The sequence below is a fragment of the Ochotona princeps genome, chromosome 15 (assembly GCF_030435755.1).
Source record: "Ochotona princeps isolate mOchPri1 chromosome 15, mOchPri1.hap1, whole genome shotgun sequence".
NCBI lineage: Eukaryota > Metazoa > Chordata > Mammalia > Lagomorpha > Ochotonidae > Ochotona > Ochotona princeps.
The window spans coordinates 30,408,102-30,432,710 of record NC_080846.1 but is presented as its reverse complement, the minus strand read 5'-3'; the positions used below and the strand labels follow the sequence as shown (position 1 = coordinate 30,432,710).

The 24,609-nt window shown below is 37.1% G+C and overlaps 1 protein-coding gene across 8 annotated transcripts in view; it reads left to right on the top strand.

Annotated features, from left to right (window-relative positions):
• OSBPL8 (oxysterol binding protein like 8) overlaps positions 1-24,609 on the top strand; it is a 151,631-nt gene that overhangs the window by 109,817 nt on the left and 17,205 nt on the right. For 7 of the 8 annotated variants that reach the window (XM_058673198.1, XM_058673197.1, XM_058673195.1 and 4 more), the window contains 12 exons: positions 2,666-2,767; positions 5,420-5,623; positions 7,128-7,212; positions 8,402-8,573; positions 10,738-10,975; positions 11,780-11,964; positions 16,490-16,571; positions 17,485-17,583; positions 19,214-19,310; positions 20,041-20,139; positions 22,321-22,418; positions 24,009-24,098. In XM_058673198.1, coding sequence (XP_058529181.1) covers positions 2,666-2,767; positions 5,420-5,623; positions 7,128-7,212; positions 8,402-8,573; positions 10,738-10,975; positions 11,780-11,964; positions 16,490-16,571; positions 17,485-17,583; positions 19,214-19,310; positions 20,041-20,139; positions 22,321-22,418; positions 24,009-24,098 — 1,551 coding nt within the window. Of the gene's footprint in view, positions 1-2,665; positions 2,768-3,574; positions 3,748-5,419; positions 5,624-7,127; positions 7,213-8,401; positions 8,574-10,737; positions 10,976-11,779; positions 11,965-16,489; positions 16,572-17,484; positions 17,584-19,213; positions 19,311-20,040; positions 20,140-22,320; positions 22,419-24,008; positions 24,099-24,609 lie in introns of those variants that run through there. The other variant, XM_058673201.1, reaches the window with a different exon arrangement.

The following is a 24,609-nucleotide window of genomic DNA, read 5'->3' as shown; positions in this document are numbered from 1 at the left end:
AGGAGAAACAGATAAAGTACAAATTTTATAAGATGCATTGGAGTCAGCTGCTTAGGCTGTTTGATAAGTATCCTGGGGCAGTCTGTTTTAGCCCTACTCTGAGCACTCCAGGGGCTGCGGATTTGCTGTCTGCACAGCTCTACCAATCCAGCAAGCATAGAAATGTGCTGTGTACCTAATGATGGGAAACTCTGGAGCATGTCAGAAGTACTGCTTGCTGAGTCATTGGCTAAATTTGGCCAACAAGAATATGTGTACACACACACACATATACATACATACATGTACATATGTAAATTTATGATTTTATGTATTTGAAGGGCAAAGACAGTGAGATCTTTCAGCCTCTGGTTCACTCCGCAGTGTCTGCAACAGTCAGGGCCCTGCCAAGCTAAAGCCAGGAGTCTGGAATTCCATTTGTGTCTTCCCACATAAGTATAGAGCCCAAGCACTCTAGCCATCTTCTGCTGCCCTCCCGGGTGCCTTCCCGGGACTTGAACTGACACTCAGATGGGATGTTGGTGTTACAGGAAGTATCTTAATCTGCAGTTACTTATACCAGCTTAAGTAGATAAATTTAGGTTGAATTCTGTCATGTTTTAAATTTTTTAAAAAAGAATTATTCATTTTTATTTGAAGTCAGATCAGATTTATAGAGTGAAGGAAAGACAGAATAAAAGATCTGCCATCTGCTGGTTCACTCCCTAAAGGGCCACAATGGCTGGACTTGAATCAATCTGGAGCCAGGAGCCAGGAGTCAGGAGCCTCCTCTGGGTCTCCCACGTGGGTGCAGGGTCCCAAGACTTTGGGCCATCCTCTACTGCTTTCCCAGGCCGCAGAGAACTGGATGGGAAATGGAGCAGCCAATTGGGATCCTGGCACATAGAAGGCAAGGATTTAGCCATTGAGCCATCACACCAGGCCCACATTTACAATTTCATTCTCCTGTTAAAAGCTGTTAATTCAGATGCACATTATTAATAAAGACCAAAAGTTCTAGTACTTTGTAGTATTATTTTTTTATGTTTACATAGTCTCTTTACAATTAATTGAAATGATTATGTTGGAAATTTTCAGGTTATAATTTTTTAAATGCAATTATTATCAAATAGTAACAAAAAAACAATAGTAAGACCGTATGATTGCACTGTTGTTTTCTCAGATTATCTCACCAATAACTTTGTTTTGAAAGTAAAGCTTTAATATCTTGAATGTTTTAATTCTGCTATCATGGTTTAATTATTTTTATCTTATCACCAAAAAAGCTTATATTTGTAAACCATTACAGCATTTTTTTGTAATGTTTAAGAAAATGATAAGAGATTTTTGTCAGTAAGAGAATATATTAAGAAAACACAAAAGCTGTGTAGTCCAGTGGTTAGGAGGATAGGTTTTGAGCCCATCTGCCTCTGTGTGAATCTTTATAACTTACTAGTTTTGTGCATCTGGACAAATTACTGTCTGCTTCAGTTTTATCGTCTGTAAAATACAGATAATAATTGTTCAATTCACAAGGTTAATGCAGGGATTAAATGATGTAGTAATACTACAGGAGAGTGTACTTATTTTACTCATACTAGAAATCCTTTGTAGCAGTTAAAAGAATGAGGTAAATAATATGGAAACTCTTGAAGTATGAATGGAAGGACTTTCTTTAAAATATGTTACACACACACCAAGATGCCTGTATACATAAGCTGTGTACTTCTCACTGTTCTGTGGATTAAAGGACCAAAAAGGATAGTGTTCCCAGAAGGTTAGCCGTGGCTCACTTCTGGGAATTAGCAAGGGATAAGGTGTAGTAAAGGAGGCTTTCATCTTTTATAGTTTGAAATTAATACAATGACACTGTATTCGAGTCTCATTATGTAATTAAAAAGAGATAAATGTATTTCAAATGATAGAAGTACACTTTTTTCTATCAGAAAAAAAAAAACATTATAACCTTTGTTTTCTGAAAATTGCTCCCACCTATAAATCGAACTAGTTTTTTTATACTAAAATGCAAAAATTGCAAAGAGGTTTAGAATATTACTTTTTAAAGATTGATTTACCTGTTTATGTTTTTTGAAGGATAGAGCAACAGAGAGATACAGAGACAATCTTCCACTCATTGGTTCACTCCACAAATGGTCACAATGACCAAGGCCAGGCCAGACCAGGCCAGGCTCAAGCCATGAGATAAGAATTTCATGCTGATATATGCTTGCAATGGGGGAATCTCAACTGAACTTGAGCTGTGGTTATGCAACAAGGTGGAGGAATCCACCATGGTGGGAGGGTTTGGGGAGGGGTGGGGAGAACCCAAGTACCTATGTAACTGTGTCACATAATACAATGTGATTAATGAAGTAAAAATAATAAATAAAAAAAAAAAGAATTTCATGCTGATATCTCACATGGGTGACAGGGTCCTAAGGATCTGGCCATCTGCTGCTGCCTTCCTAGGCATGTTAGAAAACTCGATCAGAAGCTGAGTAGCTGAGACTCCAGCACTCTGATTATGGATGCTGAATTTGCAAATAGGGGCTTAGCCTACTGTGCCATAATTCTGGTCTCAAGCTTTGGAAACCCTCTATAATTCTCTAGCTCTAAAAAATGGAAACTAAATTGCTCATTTCTGTTGCATTATATTTTTAATTCTTCTATCATTTCTACAAAATAGGTACAAAAGAAAAATTACCGAGAAGAAAAGAAAAGAGCCACAAAGGAGTTGCTCAGTACAATCACAGATCCTTCTGTTATCGTTATGGCTGATTGGCTAAAGGTCAGTGTGTGCTGAATATCACATTCAAGGTGCTGGATATTTGTCTGCTGGAATAGACAAGCCCAGAGCATACCTGTGACCAACAAGACAAAAACAGCTAGACTGCTTATTTTTCACTACGAAAGAAACCATTCATTACATTCCAGAGATTCTGTGTTCTGATCTTAGTGGCAAGAGAGGATCTCATGTCTGTTTAAAATGGCATCAGATATCGATAATATTTCTTTGAAAACAAGTTTCTGTTTGTGTCACACTATACTGTCTAATACAATATTCTGTAACAATATTTTCCTGGCTATTCAAATTATGATTAGTATCATTGTATACATGATGTATGTATTGTTGAGAAAAGGCAAACATAAAAACTATTGTTCAAGGAACACTACTTACCTTATTTTGTGACAGACACACATACTACCATTTCCAAATGCTGCTTGTTTTGGTCTTTTTCTCATCCCAGTCTCTCTATCCTCTTTGTCTTATCTGAAGGATAACTGGTAGGAATCTCCCAGACTAATCCTAATTTTCAGAGTGGTCTTGTATGACTCTGAACTACCAGAAAATCTTAGTACCTGACATTCACGTGAGACTCACCCCAGTCTCCGAGGCTTTCTGCACAAGGGTTGGTAAGACCTCCAACGCAGTAGCCTCTGTACTGTCTGTCCTAGAAGTGCTGCCCCTGGAATGAGTGTGGTGACATGTGAAGCTCTTCTTCAGGCTAGTGCTGAACCCCTCCGACCTGCTCTGGCTGTGCTTGGCAGTGTATTACCTCCAGCTGTTTCCCACTGATCATCCATTGACTTCCGGCCGACTTTGCAAACTCTACCTCCGTTCTGATTATTTCCCTCCATGCTCTATTGTCACATCACCAGAATACAGAATGTTAGCTCAGGATGAGTCTCTTCCTTTCACTTTCCTCATCTTACTGTCTTCTGCATTTACATGTGCCTTTTTAAAAAGATTTTATGTCTGGTTTCAGAGTCTGCCTGTCTACATTTTTCTTATTTACAGATCTTATGGTATCCTACAGCTCCTTTTGGGGCTATGGAGCTCTATATTTATTTCTGTATTTATTTATGTAAGTGCGTTGAAAAAAATGTTTTACACTAAATAAAGGCAGACATAATTCCCATTTCAATCTAATTGCATATTAGCATCCTTTGAATATTGTGAATTCAGTGTGTTTCATAGAAATAATTTTGTTACAGGAATAGAAATTAATAGAAAAAGTATAGATTTGCTGGCCAATCATTAAGCTTAAGCTGAAAAATACTTTATGCAAGTGGAGAGTCATATAACTTTTGTTTTAAAAATTCCTTTGAGAAATTTAAATGGCACGTTTTATGTAATTACTAAGAACGAAATAGTTTGGATTAGGTAATTTAAGAGATAAAAAAGGATTCTGTTCTGACTATTCAGCAAACATTTAGAATGTCTGGTATGGGTGACTAGTATTTTCAGCACTGTTGCTAGAATAATGAACAGAAAAAAAAATTGTGGAGTATAATCATATATTACAACAATAAAATTACCACTTTGATAATATGCTGCAAAAAAAAAACCCTCAAAGCCAGTAAGGTATATTGTAATGACCCTGGGTCAAATTAGGGGGTTAGAAAAACTGCATTAATTAATGTATTATTTTGAAATTGTTGACCTAGTCTTTCCTAAAAAGTTGAAACTTCTTAGAAGAAGAATCCATGTCATTTTTTGCAAGTCTCTTTGAAGGGCTGCTGCTTTTGTTGTAGCTTTGAATAATGTATATATTACTACTGGGAAGTGAAGATAGATTGCATTATGCTTCTCTACTCCTTAATAAAAGGAGGACTCCCAAGAAAACTGTTAAATATACCTTAATAGGCCTGGTGCAGATAGGCCCGGGTGCAGTAGCCTAGTGGCTAAAGTCCTCGCCTTGCACACTCTGGGATCCCGTATAGGCGCCGTTTCTAATCCCGGCAGCCCTGCTTCCCATCCAGCTCCCTGCTTGTATCCTGGGAAAGTTGTAGAGGATGGCCCAAACGTTGGGACCCTGCACCCGCGTGGGAGACCCAGAAGAGGCTCCAGCCTCCTGGCTTCGGCTCTGCACAACTCTGGCCACTGCAGCCACTTTGGGAAAATATCAATGGACAGAAAATCTTCCTCTGTCTCTCCTCCTCTCTGTATATCTGACTTTCCAATAGAAAAGAAAAGAAAAGAAAAAAAGACACAGCGAGGGCTTTCTCCCTATTTCAGCCCCTCACGTTAAAAAAAAGATATGTGTGTATGTATGTGTATAACTATATCTATATTCTTTGACAGTATGATACTCGATTTCTACCACTGCATAAACCTACACTGCCATGTTACTTCAATAGCTGAATGTTGGACTTGTGACTGTTACTGAAGGACTATAATATTGTGATAATGTGGGGAAATTTGGGGGGTGGGTACTAGGGAGGGAGGACAGGGCTGTGGAGGGAGGAATCCCTATACCTATAAAACTGTATCATGGAAAATTATAATAATGATAAAAATGTCAAAATGTGTGTGTTACATCTGAGGTGTTCACATTATGGAAATTCCAGATTACAACATCCCATTTGTCATGATTCTGTTTATACTTTACGGAGTAGAAGGGGAAAAAATTGAAATATTTTCTGTTATCATTCCTAGATTCGTGGTACCCTCAAGAGCTGGACCAAGTTGTGGTGTGTGTTGAAACCTGGAGTGCTTCTGATCTATAAAACCCAAAAAAATGGTCAGTGGGTAGGAACCGTCCTTCTGAATGCCTGTGAAATCATTGAGCGTCCATCAAAAAAGGATGGCTTTTGTTTCAAACTCTTCCATCCTTTGGAGCAGTCTATTTGGGCAGTGAAGGTATGTAAGCACTGTATCCATGTAGAAAGCGTTAAGGTGATAATCTATGAGTAAAACAGAGAAATCAACACGATTCCCATTCTCTGCCAGGTATTTGTTTCTGTTTTAAAGTGCATCATTTCCCATTCTGCCTCTGCTCAAAATGAAATGTGTACCAAAGGCTCTGTTTATCTTTAAGTTCTACAATGAATTCTCAAGAAAATTTATATTTCATCTTATTTCTTCTGTCCTTGGCAATTCAATTTTAACTATCTTTTTCAATTTATAATTCCTAAGTAGTCTTTGTAGCGGTATATTTTTTCTCTTGATCAAAATGGGAAGATCTGCTACAACAGAAACTGCTGCTTATGTTTGTGTTCTTTCAAATGGTCATACGAATGTGTGATGGGAGACTGTCAGCACAGGTAGTGTTGCTATTTACCACTCCTAATAGGGCAACTGGTTTAAGAGATGGAGCCCTAATGATTTCTAACTGACTGGAAAACACTACTGTGTTCACTCTTGCTCCACAAAAACAGAAAAGTAGAAATGCCTTATTTGGTGAATTACAAAGAATTGTACAAGCAGTAGACATGCATTACATACACTATTGCTGAATCAATGAATCTAGTGTGCATTTTATAACATGAGCATCATTTTATTTTTTTAAGAAAGTTGATGTGTGTGAATAACGGGTTTTAAAACTCCTTCTTTAAGGAAAAGCTTACAGATTTGGTCGAACTGAAAATAGCTTGGATAACCCCCACACCTTGGTAGTATTAATTAAAGAGGCAATATGCACATATACCTTTAAAAAAGACATGAATCTGTATCTTCCTAATGTTTATACTTTTTGAATTTTTTTCTTTGATAACCTAAAATAACTTTTTCTAAACAAGTTTAAAACTTTTATTGTTATATCATAATTATACTGTAAATTCAGTGCTTTTCTTTCCAGTTAAGACATATCCATCTGTATAACCCTGGTGTTAGATACTTCTTTAAAAATTCCAGCTAAAGCAAGAATTTTCTTTTTTGTTTCTGGAAGAATAAAATTATCTTGTATAACAGTTGGCCTTTAAATGCAGGTATCATTATTTATAAAATGGAGATTTATTTTATCTTAGATCCACTAAATATTCATCCTTTATGGATTATTTACAGTTGTGTTGTTTAGATTTTAAGAAATGTATTATTTCTTACCTAGTAGTGTCTGCAGGATGGACATTCTGTGTGAAGTTAAAAATGTGGCTTTATATGATAAATTTTAGGTTCTCTTTGATATATGAGCAACACATAGGTTTAAGGTTTTAGGGTTGATAACTGTTATTTCTGTTAATGAAATACAATTGCTGGAAAGAATGCTTTCTTAAATACTTCATATCATCCTCTTAAGGATGAAATTAAAGCTTATTTGCATATATTATAATGCATTCCTAATTTAGATTATTACAGATGATAATGGATGATATAGAATTGAGCTCTCTTAGTGCTTAATGTTCACCATTTTAATTTTATTGTGAAGGGTCCAAAAGGTGAAGCAGTTGGCTCCATAACTCAGCCCTTACCCAGCAGTTATTTGATCATCCGAGCTACTTCAGAGTCAGATGGTAAATATAATTTGGTGAATTGGATTTTGGTCTTTAGTTTTAAGAGCTAATTTTATTTGCGACTATGTGGTATCCATGGGGGAAAATCTGTTTTAGTATAGCATTTACAACAGAAGCATGTTGGTCATAAATTGTTTAGAGTATTCATATTATTAACTCTATACATGAACAGAATAATAAGATAGAGACATTGTGTAATTGAGTCATGAGTTACCAGCTTGCAGTTGTCTTCTTCATCTTCATTGATATTTAAACATTTAAATATTGATATTACTGTCTTTTGTGGTAACACATTAAGTTTTATCATTCTAGAGATGCATTTAATAATATTAAAAGTTTTAATGATGTAATCAGACAATATAATAATGTTTGGGGGATTTTTTTTGTTCAAGTACAAACTATTCCACAGTAATTTAAAACAATTCATGAATAACTATGGGAAGAGCAAAATTTATTTATATCAAAGTAATATGACAAATATAGTGGATTTCTTCTTCACTTTCATGTTTCATAGTTGAGATTGGTTTGATGTAGGAAATCTGATAAGCTTCCAGAGTTTACTTATAGCAGATGGTTTTTTAAAATATTGAAATATAGGCATGAACTTTCAATATGAAAATGTTTTACTTGGTTGAAAGCAGAAGTTGAAACATGAATTTTAAAAGCACTTAACAAATAAATATGAATATTTTCTGCTAATTTTTAAAATTTTTGTTTAAAAAATAGCAGTGTTTTTCTTAATCAATATGACAGTGATAATTTTATGTAGCCATTTTCCTGACCTAAAAATGTTCAAGCATTTAAATGGAATGGATGTTCAACCTCAAGGTAGCCTTATCAAAAACATCTTTTCAATAGCAGAAACATAATCCATTCAGTGTTTTATGTACCTTGCTTGGTACCTTTATGTTGTGCTGCATTTTAGTGTTCTATGATTTGAAAAATAAAGCACATTGATTACACTTTCTAATACATGCTGTATGCTATTCATTTGTTAAGTGATTTCTAAGTACTTCATATTTTAAAAGTTTTATAAAATTAGAAGGGTTGTGTTGAGCAATCCTGGAAATATTTTATGTTCTGTTTAATTAGCTAGTACATATTTTTGAAGAAATAATAATGTGTTCAATGTAAGATGGTTGCTAGTTTCATGGTTTGATATACTGTGTATGAATCTGTGTTTATCTAGGAAGGTGCTGGATGGATGCTTTGGAGCTGGCTTTGAAATGTTCTAGTCTTCTTAAACGGACAATGATCAGGGAAGGAAAGGAACATGACCTGAGCATTTCATCAGATAGCACACATGTAACATTGTATGGCTTATTACGTGCTAACAATCTCCACAGTGGTGACAACTTCCAGTAAGTAGATACTGCCAGTAATTGGGAAATGATTTCATAGATCATATGTATTGTTCATTGGATTAGTTGGAAGGCCTAAAATTTTAATAGTATTACTAGGATTGAAATTTGCCTGCATTCTTCCTATTATATAATCTGAGCCATAGCATAAAATCTGTTAGGGGCCAGCATTATGGTGTAGCAAGTTAAACCAACACCTGCAGTGCTGGCATCCCATATGGATGCTGAGTTGTGTTCAGTTACACTAGTTTTGATTGAGTTCCTTGCCAGTATGCCTCTGAAAGCATCATAAGATGGCCCTAGTGCTTGGGCACCTGCCACACATGCAAGGTACTTGGATGAAGCTCCTGGCTTCTGCCTAATCTGGCTCAGCCCCATAAATTTGTAGCCATTTGGGGAGTGAGCCAACGCGTGGGAAAGCCCTCTCTTATGTCTCCCTCTCTGTGTAATTCTGTCTTTCAAATAAATCTTTCAAAAATTTATTTAGCTACTATAATTAGGTGTAGAAATTTATTTGATTCTAACCATTGTGAGTTACTTTACTATTCTCAAGTATAACCCCACTAAACTTGCATTTTGCCTTTATGGTGTGCCTTCAATAACAATGATTTCTTTTCTTGCTTCCTCATTTCTCCTGCTGTAACACAATGTATTTTTTTTTTTTAAGAACAGTTTCAAATATTTTATCACATGTGAAGTCTTTCCTGTCTATTGACAATGAGATGTAATTTGTCCTCCTGTTGCTATTCTGTAACACCTTTTTGTAATTGCTCTGAAGTTACCTGGTATTTGGGGAATTGTTTTATATTGTAAATAGTTTAACTTGGAATTGTATCTGGTTTTTGCTTTGTTTCTCAGAGGCATGCATTGTAATTGATACTAAAAAATAAAAACAATAACAACAAAAAACCAGTTTCAAAAGAAAGTAGGCAGCAGCAAAAAATGACCTGTTGGGGTCCAGGTCTCTTCAGTAGCTGTCTAGCCAAAAAGGTCTTACACTTCTGCTCTTCCATCCCCCAGCTTCTATCCTGCAGCTGCTAATTCCATGAGGCTGGAGATTTTACTCTTTTAAAGTCAAGTTACTACCCTCCTCATTTTAACTTCAGCCAAACACTATGATTTGCATTTTTTTTCTTTCTTTCGTGCCTATTCTTTGTAGGCCTGCAATCTGGAGATTTTAACTTAATCCTGAGCAGCTAGAGGATGAACAGAATAAGAAGGGAACAGGGATCAGAAGATAGGAATAGGTAATTGTTGGAACTCGAGGTTTTTCTCCTTTTGCACAAATTATAAAACAGTATTTATCATCTTGAGGCTATATATTGACTTTCTCTCTTTTAAAGTTATTTATTTGAAAAGCAGAGGTGCAAAGAGAGAGAGGGAGACAAAGAGAAAGATCTTCCAGCCTTTGGTTCACTGATGGTGCAGCCAGGGCTGGGCTAGTTGAAACCAGGAGCCAAGAGCTTTATCTGTATCTTCCATGTGGATGGCAGGGGCTCATTTCCCAGGTATTAGCAGGGAGCTGGATTGGAAGTGGAGAAGCCTGAACATGAACTGATGCCCACAAAGAATGCTGGTATTGCTGGTGGTGACTACCTGCTACTCCATGACGCTGGATCCTAGATTGATCCTAAATTTCCATTCACTGTTCTACCAGATATTTTGTTTCTTAAGATAAAGCTTATCAAACAAACACTGAATAGAATTCAGTGCAATTACTTACTTATCTTTTGCGTTTTCTTATTCTTGAATTTACTTTGGGCTACTTTGGAGATTTTCACAGGTGGAAGCAAAGTCATGATTCATTTGAATTTACTGAAGAATCTGGTGAGGTTGATTCAATGGATGATATTTGCAAAACTAAGGGGAGCAAGGCTAACAGAAAATAGTCTTAAATTTTGCTTTCAGAAGTTTTGCACTTACGTGGTAGACAGAATGCAGACTGTCATCTTTTAACTTTTATTTAGTGTTTTTGTGTTTATTAGCTGATCTGTAAACTGAGAATTATTTAGAGTGATATTTAGGATTAAATGAGCTAAGCTATAAAACATTTAGTACAGTACCAGCATATAATAAAGTTTCAAATGTTGCATTTCATTCTTATTTGTAAATCAAGCATTTTTAAACTCCTCTATTTTTTCATTCTAACACTTTTTCCCCTAAGGTTAAATGATAGTGAAATTGAACGACAGCATTTTAAGGACCAAGACATGTATTCTGATAAATCTGATAAAGAAAACGATCAAGAGCATGATGAGTCTGACAATGAGGTGATGGGGAAAAGTGAAGAAAGTGACACAGATACATCAGAAAGGCAAGATGACTCCTACATTGAGCCTGAGCCTGTTGAGCCCTTAAAGGAGACCACCTACACTGAACAGAGCCATGAAGAACTGGGAGAGGTAAAACTTGATTTCGGGGATCTAGATTCCCAAATCTCGAGAAGTTTTCAAATGAAACTGAAGGTATTATTTATTTGATCTCCAGTTTATTTTCCCAAAAGAGAATATTAGTATGATGTCCATTGTATTTTTTTTAAAGATTTTTTATTTACTTTTTATTGGAAGGTCAGATTTACAGAGAGAAGGAATCCACTGGTTTACTCCCCAAGTGGCCACAATGGCCAGAGCTGAGCCAATCCAAAGCCAGGAGCTTCCTCTAGATCTGCCACGCAGGTCCTAAGGCTTTGGGCCATCCTCTACTGTGCCCAGGCCACAAGCAAGGAGCTGGATGGAAAGTGGAACAACCAGGCGCCCATATGTGATCCTGACGCATGCAAGGCGAGGATGTAGCCACTAGGCTACTGCCCTGGGCCCTGTCTGTTGTATTTTAAAAGTTGCATCCAGTGAACTGTCAGGATCTGTGAGTGGCCAGACACATATACTCACATAAATATCAATATTGTTTTAGAGTTTCCTAGACCTTTGTTTGTTTTAGTTTTCTTTAAAGTGCATAGTGCCAGTTGAAGTGCAAAGGTATCAGTGCGTAGAAGTAATCGGGGTATTTTTATAGTGGATATTTTATATATCATTCATTTTATTATTTTTCATGTATATAGCTATTGACTTTATTCCTTAATGGATTTTCAAATTGAAGATGATGAGGGTAGTCCCGTAGAAAGTTTGTATTTCTGACAATAGCTATGTTATCTATGTATCTATGTGTTTGAAATATGTATAATGTTTTATTGTTTTTAATGGCTGAAGGCGGGTGAGGCTTCTCAAACAGAAACTGTATCTGAAGAAAACAAAAGCCTTATCTGGACGCTGCTGAAGCAAGTCCGTCCTGGAATGGACCTATCCAGGGTGGTTCTGCCTACGTTTATTTTAGAACCCCGGTCTTTCCTGGATAAACTTTCAGATTACTATTATCATGCAGATTTCCTGTCTGAGTAAGTAGATGATTCTTTCTTAAAATAGAAGATTGTGAGGACTTTTGAATGCTGTTTTCAATGATTATGCCCTTCCAAAAATCATCCTGTAATGAGACATGACTCCGCGTTCACCACTTCTGGTACTGACCTTAATAAAAGCATATTTAGCACTTCATTCTGAAGTTTCCATTTATGAAGTTGAGAGATCACAAGTTTGAGGAAGACAAAAATTCTGCCCCTTACCTAACAACCATGGTTACAGGCTGCTTGACCTGTTTGTATTTCCTCTGCACTGAGCTCTGATTTCGGTGCCACTGTAGGATTTGTGCTTTGGTTCAAACCTGTGTTTCGCTGTGGTTTATCACAACCAGGATGCCTTGCCAGTTGCTGGCTTTGAAAAGAAATTCCTACTCTTGCTTTTCCATTTCTCCTTAAGCTGCCATCTGATCCTAGGTGTTAATTCTGGGTGAAGAAGTCAGGCATAAAGAGGGTTAGGAGACACGGTCCACGTCTGTCAGAGCAATTGCTTGGAGAACCAGAAAACTTGACCAATGGAAGCTTGTATTTCTCTCTCCAGATGTTAGCCCCGGCTCTGACCTAGCAACCAATGGTATTTTAGGGCACTGTGGATTGTTTGATGCGAAGATCTAGCTGCACATCCTGGTTTTTAAGAATATGAGTGTTTGTTTTCAGTTACTGTGTATTAATTGCATAGATGAAAATCATTAGCAGAATCAAATATAAATTGATAAAGCTAAGCTGGAGAATTTTTTTAAATCCTCATAGATAAAGTATTAACCTCCCTAAAATAAAAAAGAACTCTTTGACACCGAGTGAAAATTATCAGTAAACTAAAGATGAAAAGGTTGCAAGAAGTGACTGGAAAGTTAAAAAATGAAGAAATAGAAATGGTTCTTAAACACATAACTTTTATATAAAATTTTAAAAATGTGTTTATTTAAACTATAGTAAGATACTTTGTGGTTTTGATTTTAGAATATCCAAAGACTTTTATACCCCAGTTCTGCCCTAATCTTCCTTAGTTCTTTATCAATATTTGTCTGAAGTTACTGGCAGGGTACCTAAATAATGCAGGTTCCCCTGAATCACAGCAAGATCTTCCTGAGATGTTCATTTTCCCAAATGCAGGGTTACACTTTTCCTGGCACCACACCCTGTTGCCAAAGCTTTGTGGACCAACAGGCACTCTCATACATTGCACAATGATATATTCTAGCACTGTAACTTTGAATCTGACAGGTATTTATGAGAATGTTAGACATATTTATCCTTTGATCACTGATCCTACTTGTAGAAATAATGCCTATAGATGTCATCCCACATATATAAGATGACGTACATGAAATATTGTTGCAACCATGTCTTAGTAACATATTAGATATAAACCACTGTCCAGCCACAGTTGCTGGTTAAATTATGTGGGTTACATTCTATAAAATGATATGGACAAATCTGGATTATGTATGTATAAAAGGAAGCAAGGTGGGCCTGGCGGCGTGGCCTAGCGGCTAAAGTCCTCGCCTTGAAAGCCCCGGGATCCCATATGGGCGCCGGTTCTAATCCCGGCAGCTCCACTTCCCATCCAGCTCCCTGCTTGTGGCCTGGGAAAGCAGTCAAGGACTGCCCAAAGCATTGGGACCCTGCACCCGCGTGGGAGACCCGGAAGAGGTTCCTGGTCCCGGCATCGGATTGGCGCGTACCGGCCGGTTGCGGCTCACTTGGGGATTGAAACATCGGATGGAAGATCTTCCTCTCTGTCTCTCCTCCTCTCTGTATATCCGGCTCTCCAATAATAATAAAATCTTTAAAAAAAAAAAAAAAGGAAGAAAGGTATAGAAAAGTGAGTATAGTTTGCTACCTCTTTCTAGAAAACAACTATATAGTCATATTTGCTGATTTGTGCTTAAAGAAAAAATGCTTTGAAAAAGAAATTTTCTGAAAGAAGCAACAATGTGGTGCAAGACATGTATACTGTTTTATATTGTTTTCTCTTTTAAACTGGTTGTTTATATGTAGAATTTAAGATAAAATTGAATAGTGAGAGATTTTAAACCAAAATGTGAACAGGAGAAATAGTGTTTTTACTTTTGGAAAATATGTTTCAAGTAGGCACAATTGTCAGTATGCTGCTTCTACCTCACACTTTATCTTCAAAGATCATACTAGGGCAAGCCTTTGCCTGGTGGTTAAGATGCCCACTTCCACTGTCGGAGTGGGGCCACCTCCCAGCCGCACGCTCAGTTCCAGCCTGCTGCTGATGTGCCTTCTGCAGAGCAGTAAGTGAGGATTCAGATTGTTCAGTCTCTACCACCCACATGGGTGGCCTGAGTTCAGTTCTTGGCTCTTGACTTGGCCCAATTTGGGCCATTGTAGGCATTTTGAAGCAAACCAACAAATGGGAGAATTAACTCATTCTCTTTCTCTCTCTTTCTCTCTCTTCTTCCTTCCTCCTGCCCTCTCGCCCTCCCTACCTCCCTCCCCTGCCCATTCTTGTCCTCTACCCACCCCTTCTCCTTTCCCCCTCTCCTTTTGCCTCTTCAAAAAGAAAAAAAAAAAAACACCACATTAGACTTCAGACACACCTATGAAATACAAATAGCTGGCTACAATAAAAAGAAAATGAACAACTTCTCAATAAAATTCTTTTAAAAAAAAGATTTTTTTTTTTTATTGGAAAGTCAGATATACAGAGAGCAGGCGAGGCAGAGAGGAAGATCTTCCATCTGACCACTGGTTCACTCCCCAAGTGGCCACAACAGCCGGAGGTGAGCTGATCCACACCCAGGAGCCAGGAGCCTCCTCTGGGTCTTCCACTTGGGTGCAGGGTCCCAACGTTTTGGACCATCCTTGACTGTTTTCCCAGGCCACATGCAGGGAGCTGGATGGGAAGCAAGGATACCAGGATGCGAACCAGCATCCATATGGGATCTTGGTACATTCAAGACAGGAACTATAGCTGCTAGGCTACTGCTCCAAGCCCCCCCCCCTTTTTTTTTTAAGATGTGTTTATTTTATTGGAAAGTTACATATACAGAGAGGAAGATCTTCCATCTATCCGCTGGTTCATTCCCCAAGTGGCTACAACAGCCAGAGCTGAGCTGATCTGAAGCCAAGAGCCAGGAGCCTCCTCTAAGTCTCCCACATAGGTGCAGGGTCCAAAAACTTTGGGCCATCCTCGACTACTTTCCTGGGCTACAAACAGGGAGCTGAATGGGAAGCCGGGCACTGAGATACAAACCTTTGCCTATATGGGATTCCTGTGTGTTCAAGGCAAGGACTTTAGCTGCTAGGCTACTACTCCGGGCCCAGAATTCACTAATAATATACTTCATCAACATTTCATAAAATTTTCAACAATAGCAGAAATAAGGGCCAGTGCTGTAACTCAGAAGCCTAGTCCTCCACTTGCTAATACCATCATCCATGTGGACACTGGTTTTTGTCCTGGCTGCTTTACTTGCAACCCAGCTCCATGCTAAATGACCTAGGAAAGCAACAGAACAGATGGCTCATGTGCCTGGGCCCCTGTACTCACCTGAAAGACCAGGGGAAAGCTCCTAGCTCCTGACTCGATCAGCTCCTGCTGGCCATTGCAGCCATTTGGGAAGTGACTCAATGGGTGGAAGATTCCTCTCTGTGTCTCCTTCTCTCTGTTAATCTGCCTTTCAAATAAAAATAAATAATTCTTTTTAAAAACAAGACAGAACAACAACAAAACAAAACGGAAAAAGCAAAAATGGCAGGAAGGTAACTATGTTATGTCTTCTAAAATTTCTTCTTTACAAATGAAAATTGCTCTTTGATTATCCATTATAGTGGTGGAGTTGATTCACTTCATAAAGTCAGTCATTGGCATCCAGGGGGACATAAAAGAATAAAAATGAGTTAAAACCTTTTCAATTTGGCTTAAATGATTTTAATTCTATTTCATGTTTGTACTGTGCAAAATGTGTGCTAGAGGCTGGGTATTCGTACAGTTTTGTAGTCAGAGGAAAACCAACATGACTGTCATCCTCCTTCCACATTCTCTGTTTTTAACACTCGCCAGCTATTGTTACCTGTCTCCTGTCACATCAGCGGGCGGCAATGGACTCATCCAGTGAGCAGTGGCTCTTTGTTCATCAATCCATGGTGTGAAGACCTCTAATAAAATTATTAATGAGTCTATTTGCCCACTCACCATCAGTGCAAATGTAAGGGATTACAAAAGTGTATACATCTCCAAATCCATATTATGTTTTTAAACTTCAAAGAAAGTTGAGCAGCATCTTGGGTTCTACAGAACTCCATTTGAGAAACCTTGTTTTAGAGAGTTCTCATGTACTACTTCAGCCAAAATAAGAAGGGAAAACAGTGAAACAAAAATGGCTTTTAGAAATCAATTTACCTGGTTGGTTTTGCCATCTGTTTTAAGTATGAATTATATTTTCCAAGTAGATCTCATGCTCACTTATTTGCTCATAAATATGAAGGAATATGATATATTGTATAAAATGTTTAGGGTTATCATTTTGTTTTTTAGGGCTGCTCTTGAAGAGAATCCTTATTTCCGTTTGAAGAAAGTAGTGAAATGGTATTTGTCAGGATTTTATAAAAAGCCAAAGGTAATGTTCATATTTTACTTTTTTAAGGTTTTTATGAATTATTTATTTTTATGAAGTCCTTGTTTTTAATGTGATCTTAAGATTATTTATTAATTTTATTCCTTAACCTCTTTAGCTTTTCAAAACACTTGATCTTTTAAATTCATATTGTGATTGAAGCCTTTATTTTATTTCATCTAAATTTCATTTAATGCAATTTTTTTAACTGTAGTATTTGAGGACGAGGTGTGGTAGCCTCGTGGCTAAAATCCTCACCTTGTACACGCCGGGATCCCATATGGGTCCCCCTTCATATCCCGGCAGCTCCACTTTCTATCCAGCTCCCTGCTTGTGGCCTGGGAAAGCAGGAGAGGATGGCCCAAAGCCTCGGGACACTACACCTGTGTAGGAGACCTGGAAGAAGCTTCTGGTTTCAGATTGTCTTAGCACTAGCTGTTACCACCACTTCGGGAGTAAACCAACAGATGGAAGATCCTTTCCTCTGCCTCTCCTTATCTCTGTAATTCTGACTGTCCCATAAAAAATAATCAAATCTTGGGGAAAAAAAAAAAAAACCTTAAATTTCAAAGAGAAAACAAGTGAGGAGTTATAGGCTACTTCACTCCCCATCTGCCCACAATGGCTGCAGCTGAAATTGGAAGCCAGTTTTTCCATGTAGGGGGCAGGAAATCAATTATTTGAACCATCACTGCTGTCTCCTGGGTTGCATTAGCTGGAAACTGGAGGCAGGAGCACAAGCTGGGAATTGGACCCAAGTTACTGATATATGAGATGCATAGATCTTTACCACTAAGCTGAAGGCCTGCTCCTACTGTGAAGGAATCAAGATGGCTTGATGATGCGATTGCTTTAACTGGTAAGAACTACTTAGAATATTTACTGTTTGTAACTGAACTTTTTTTCCCCCCACTAGGGGTTGAAGAAACCTTATAATCCTATTCTTGGGGAAACTTTCCGCTGTTTATGGATTCATCCCAGAACGAACAGCAAAACTTTCTATATTGCTGAACAGGTATTACAAATGCATGTTACAGAACCAAAACTTGCCTGGAAATTGCTGAGATATTTCTATAGAAAATATTAGCTCAGTAAACTTTGTTCAGTGAACATTTGGTAAATCTTTAACCTTTCAGTACTATATACTACTAAATGCCATATCCCTTAGTATTATAGTCATAGAACCTTTATGTTTCTTCTTCCCTCTTTTCTTCCCACCACCCCACCCTTTTTTGGGGTGGGAGATGAACTCACATTTCCAAAATATTCTTATTTACCATACTTAAAATTCTTCACTGACTCTAATTCCAAAATCAAATTTATTCCTTTTGGTTTGGCATTCAAGATCCTCCATAATTTTCCAAATGTATTTCAAATAAATGCCTCTCTAACCCCTGCCATATTAGTCAAACCTATGCATTCACTAACAGATAGCCTGATCTCACAGGCTTGCCTCATTGTTTTAATTCTCCCACCCCAATATTTCTTCATAAGTATTCTTTACCTGAACAGCCCTTCAGATCAAGATAACCAGGGCTACTAATGATTTTTTTTCCCACAATAAAATGTATTGTTAATGAAGCTGTTGTTTTAATCTATCTGCATTTATGATTTTGGTCTTCTCTGTGTGCACAAACTTCAGGAATATGAATTGTCTTTATAATAATAGTGTCTCCTTATGACAATAATTTGAGTGTGAGGATGAGAAGAACACATATTCTAAAGAATAAACTTTTTTCCTAGGTATTTTGACATACCCCTCAGATTGAAACAACTTAGTATTGATTTGTTTTAAAATGACTGTTCAACCTCATTTACTTCATTATAATTCTTCACAAAATTGAAAAGCATGAGATTTAACTGATTTCAGATATATCTGACATCAAAACACTTAGGATACAAATATTTTTAAAAAATTATAATTTATTACAACATTTTTGTCAAAGCTTTGGTTTTTCAGTCATTTCAATAATCTATGTGAAGATTAGCTACTGTATTTGTTACGCATTACGCATTGCTGCATAAAAATTTACTACTAAAACTGAAAGGATTAATTATCTCATCTGATGAGAGTGAAGATTTTGGGAGCTGCTTAGCCAGATGATTCTGACTCAGCTCTCTCAAGAGGTTCCACTCATTCCTTCAGCCGGTTTTGTGACCATCTGCAGGATTAACTGGGCTTTTTTTGTGTGTGTGTTGCACAGGGGCCATACTAATCTCTGTATCATTCCAATTTTAGTATTAGTGCGGCCAAAGTGAGGATTGAAGGGTCGCTTCTAGGCTCTTCTAATGGCAACTGACAAGTAAACTTGATTTCTAGCCACATGAGCCTCAATAGGATTTCTCACAATACAGAATTTTTCAGATTAAATGAGAGAAAGAAGTTGCATTATAATTAATCTTAGAAATGATATAGTAACACTTATGTACGAACCAACATTGATACAACATGAGAGGGGCCTGACAGTTGGTGAGAATAAAGGTAGGGGAACTTCCTTGAGAGACAGAGATGATTGCAAACGTCAGTATTTTCAATTTAGTACTTACAAATATTTCTTCTTACTCCTTATAAAACTTAAACTTTTGATTAGGTACAAGAATGTGTTTATCTTGTTACATATTATGTTTTTTCCTGTGTTTCATAGGTGTCTCATCATCCACCAATATCCGCCTTTTATGTCAGTAACCGAAAAGATGGATTTTGCCTAAGTGGTAGTATCCTGGCTAAGTCCAAGTTCTATGGTGAGTTTTTCCTTGTCCCGAACAGCACCCTGTCCGAGGATATGTTATTTGCTGGTGGACTGTTATTCCGATTCGTTTATGTGCTGTTTTCTACAAGTTACTTATATGTCCCTTTAAGTATCTCCCTTACTTGAATAGCCTTTTTAACATGTTCATAGAGACATGACTCATTTTCCTATTAACTATTCAACAAAAAATGTGTAAACTCATCACAGATGTTACTTAGGAAGAAACAGAATGGTTGTCCATTATCACTCTGCTGTCATCTAAATGTAACTGAGGACCTGTCTATTTCAGTCTTTGAATATATACACTGAAAGAACATTCAGCTTAGAGTCAGTCATTAATGACCATTTGAGTTGCACAAAATGACATGCCAAAATCTTCCGCAATGCAAGTATTTAAAGCTTATGATTTAAATTTTTAGAGTTACAGATAGAAAATAAACTTTCGGCTTTAAAATAAGCTACACCTTAAAATGTTTCACTGAATATTCCACATTTTTAAGGTTTTTGTTAGAATCTTCATTTTAAAAACATAATATGCAAATAACTGTTTTTGAATGTACTCGTTTTTAGGAATATAAATATATAAAATAATTAATACATGTTTGAGCATTTTGAGATTGAAACATTTTTTCAGTCTACTGTGGATGTCTGGTAGATACCTTAAATATAGTTTGCTTGCTTTGAATTGTCGTCATAAAATTCAATGTATAATAATTTTTCAGGAAACTCACTCTCTGCAATATTAGAAGGAGAAGCCCGATTAACTTTCTTGAATAGAGGCGAGGATTATGTAATGACCATGCCATATGCTCATTGTAAAGGTAAATCTTTTCAGTGCTTGGATAATCTTTAAATCTTCCTAAATAAATATGCATGGTTTTAATTTATTTTTTGAGATTGATGGTATCAACATTTGTTTGAAAGTGTGCTTGATTCATAGAGCCTTTGTTTTTTTTAAAACAAATTCTTAGCCCTTGGGAGGTGGCATGTTTTCAACATACCCGGGCTGTCTTCATTGTTATCACAGATAACTTTTCTTTTCTTTTTTCAAGATTTATTTATTATTATTACAAAGTCAGAAATACAGAGAGAAGAAGAGACAGAGAGGAAGACCTTGCGTCCAATGGTTCACTCCCCAAGTGACCACAACAGCTGGAGCTGAGCCAATCCAAAGCCAGGAGCCAGAAGCTCTTCTGCTATTGCACTGGTCCCAATTCACAGACCCTTAAGATTACTGTTACTATCACCTGAATTTATCTGTGGTCCATGAATTTACCCATAAGGAACTTATCCATGATAAATATTTTAGGCAGAAAAAAAAAAACTAGTTGATAATCATGGACTTTCTTTACATTTTCTTTATCTGAAAGTTTGGAAATTTGATGAAAATTATTTTGGAATCCTTAAAAAAGTGATTTTCAGGGCCCGGCGGCATGGCCTAGCGGCTAAAGTCCTCGCCTTGAACACCCCGGGATTCCCATATGGGCACCGGTTCTAATCCCGGCAGCTCCACTTCCCATCCAGCTCCCTGCTTGTGGCCTGGGAAAGCAGTTGAGGACGGCCCAATGCATTGGGACCCTGCACCCGCGTGGGAGACCTGGAAGAGGTTCCAGGTTCCTGTCTTCAGATCGGCGCGCACCGGCCCGTTGTGGCTCACTTGGGGAGTGAATCATCAGACGGAAGATCTTCCTCTCTGTCTCTTCTCCTCTCTGTATATCTGGCTGTAATAAAATGAATAAATCTTTAAAAAAAAAGTGATTTTCAGCTTCTTGTAGTACTAACCTTTAAAAATATTTACCATTGGGCCTGGTGCGATGGCGTAGTGGTTAAAGTCCTTGCCTTGTATGTGCCGGGATGCCGTATGGGCGCCGGTTCTAATTCTGGTGGCCCCACTTCCCATCTTGCTCCCTGCCTGTGGCCTGGGAAAGCAGTCAAGGACGGCCCAAAACCTTAGAACTCTGCACCTGTGTAGGAGAACCCGGAAGAGGCTCCTGGCTCCTGACTTTGGATTGGCTCAGCTCCAAACTTCTGTTCTCTCAAACTGTTTTATACAATAAGTAGCAGAAAAATTGCATGGTCTTTTTTAGTGATTTGTTTGTCTTCTTTCCTATACAGTTGATTTGTTTTCTTTCCTATACAATTGATTTGTGTTATTAACTGTTTATCTATAACATCGCTGCAGACACTAACTTACTAAATACTGAACCATTGCTTCTTAGCGGCAGAGGAGCTTGCGTACCCTTGAGCTTCTTGTCATGTTTTTACCAATCAAGTGGTAAAAAGTCTTGGTTTTTGTGTTTATATAGTAGACATTTATATAATTATTACATGATTTGCTAACATTGAACTAATAGGCAACAACCAACCCTAAAATTCATGCCTACACCAAATTTTATCACACAAAGTTCTCTGTAAGGTATGTCACAACCTTTTATACTCTGGAACACTCAGTAGCAATTTAACATTATACTTGTTGTCAAACACAGGCATTTGCAGAATCGTGAAAAATTGAATCACCCAAAGTGCATGCTTCCAGCTTAAGCTGAACAAGACAATACCACCTCGTCTAGTAAAAAAAATGTGCCCTTTTTGCTTTGTATTTTGTGTTATGTTCTTTGAATTTTCGTTCCCTTTCTTGGTGGTTTTTTGTTTGTTTCTTATTGTAAGATAACTGAACCAGAAGGTGGTGTTGGCCTTGGTGATTCTGATTTTTTACTACCCTGTGCATGCCTATGTGTGACTGTAAAAGTACAGTGGATATTGACTTGGGGATTACTAATACGTTTTAGTAAGTGTGTAAATTTGCAAATATGAAATCTGCACATGTTCATGTGCTGTTATCTACATCTTACAAAGTCAGCTTTATGTCTATGTTAAAGGATTTTATTGAATGAAGGAACAATGCTCTTGAATTAAGGTTTCTCTGGGAGATTAAATTACAGAGCTCTACTTAATATTGCTAATATATCTCGTCAACATTTGGTCAATTTTTTTTACTTTAGGAATTCTTTATGGCACGATGACACTGGAGCTTGGTGGAACAGTCAATATTACATGTCAAAAAACTGGATACAGTGCAATACTCGAGTTCAAACTAAAGGTTAGTAGATGATAGTAGGAGATTATCACCTGATGAAAGGAGCGCTGTGCCAGAAATATGGACCAAACAGTACAGTTTTGTTGCTGATGTAACAATGCAATTCATGCCAAGTCAGGGATCATGGAACACAGTACAAGCAAGGTGAATATTTTGAAATAACCTAAGACAGTAGGTTTGGAAGATCCAAGTAACTTGCAAGTGCACCATGTTTTATTTTTAATTAGTAATGTTATTAGTATTATATATGATATATTATTTAAGAAGTGATTAGATAGAAATTTTTCAGTAAATTAAAGTAGTATTTTATAAAGTAGTATTTTATATAGGTGGTATGTGTCAGTTTGCACTCTAGCTGTATACACAAGATACAGTTTTATTAGTTAATGTCTTTGTAAAACAAACTAATTTAAAACTCATAGTCTTAGAGATAGTCATGTTCTGATTGTTATGGGTTCTGTGAGTCAGCAATTTGGACAGAACATATTGGAGATGTCAGGTCTGTATCGTCCAAGGCCCACAGCCTCAGGAAGACTTACTGGCTCTGGGGGATGCTGCAGATGGGAGCTGGAATCATGTGATGTTTAGCATAACATGGCAGCTTCAAGGGAGTGAGGCTTCTTACCTGGTAGCTTAGGGTTTCCAAGTGTAAGCATCCAAGTGAACAAGGCAGAAGCTGCTTGGCCTCAGAAGCCACATTACGTTGCCTCCCCCATCCTCTGTTACTTAAAGAGTTGCAAGCCTACACGGATGCAAATGGAAAGAATGGAAAACTGCCATGGTCTTCACTGAGGGGAGAACATGTGGACTAGAGGGAAGCATGCAGACTACTGAGGCTACCTTTGGTACATTGTCTCTGCCTGGGAGTGAAAGTAAAATTTGAGATCTGCCTGTGTCAGTTGTTATAAGATGGTACATTATATCAAGATAAGCATTTCATAAATGATATATTTATGATTACATTATTCCCATATTAGTATTCAACTTGAGTAAAAAGTGTTATTTGATATAACGCTTGAATTTTTTTCGCGTTAGCCAATTTTTGTCTTTATACTGATAATAATACTTAAAATTCATGATGACAGTGTTGAATAACTTACAACATCAATATGTGTTACTGCATTGGAGTATCAGAAGTTTATCTCAAAAGACAGATATTGATAAAGAGTGCTAAATACAAATGATCTCAAAATCTATTCCTTTTTATTTTCTTTATTGGTAGATTGTTATGGATTTTGTTTTGTTTTAAAGTTAATTTTTGTAGATGATAACAGCTTTACATTTACTAAGTTATTATAGCTTGGGGTATTGTCGCAGTGACAGGGCCAAGTGCTGAGAGGTAGGAGAGAGGATAGAACTTGGGGCTGCTCAGTACATGACTCAAGGTCTTCTGTAGTATTCATTTGGGTATTACATTGTATGGGTTTTTCCCCTACACCATTTCATGTTTCCTTTTAACTAAACATTTCTAATTAAAATTTGAGTCAGTAGTTTATCATTTGTGCCTTCAAAAACACTTTAATAATAAAATTGCTTTTGTTATTTGTTCTATATTGTATATAAGTTAAAATGCTTAACATTTTCTTTTAAAAGCCATTTTTAGGGAGTAGTGATTGTGTTAATCAAATATCAGGGAAGCTTAAATTGGGAAAAGAAGTCCTAGCTACTTTGGAAGGCCATTGGGTAAGTATTTTTATATAAAATATTGGTGTTACAGAAAGGACTTTCTAGGAAAAAAAATCAACATGTTTTAAAAAAATAAAAAGTTACTCCATTGCCAAAAATGTCACTGTTTAGTATAACCTTTAGCTTAACAGCAGGTATTTAGGAGTTGATATTTATTTATTTTTTTTGTAATATGTCATTTTGCCTAAATTTTTAAATTGATAGAAATTGTTAACATGCCACAATGACATCCTTCTTTCTTTTAAAAAGTGATTTATATTAGCTCCCTGAATGTTTGATATACAGCCGTGTGGGTTGTTTTATAGGAATCCGTTTTGTTATTGTTTGTACTGTCTCCATTTTACAGAGGAGGAAACCTAGGCACAGAGGGTTTAGTAGTTTTTCAAAGCGTGTCATAAAGAATTCCAGCCAGGGATTGCTGCTGCAGAACTGTGCTTCTGTGTGCAGCCCTGTGCTCCTCACCCAGAAGGAAGAGGCAGAGGTAGTTCCAGTTACAACGGGTATTTCT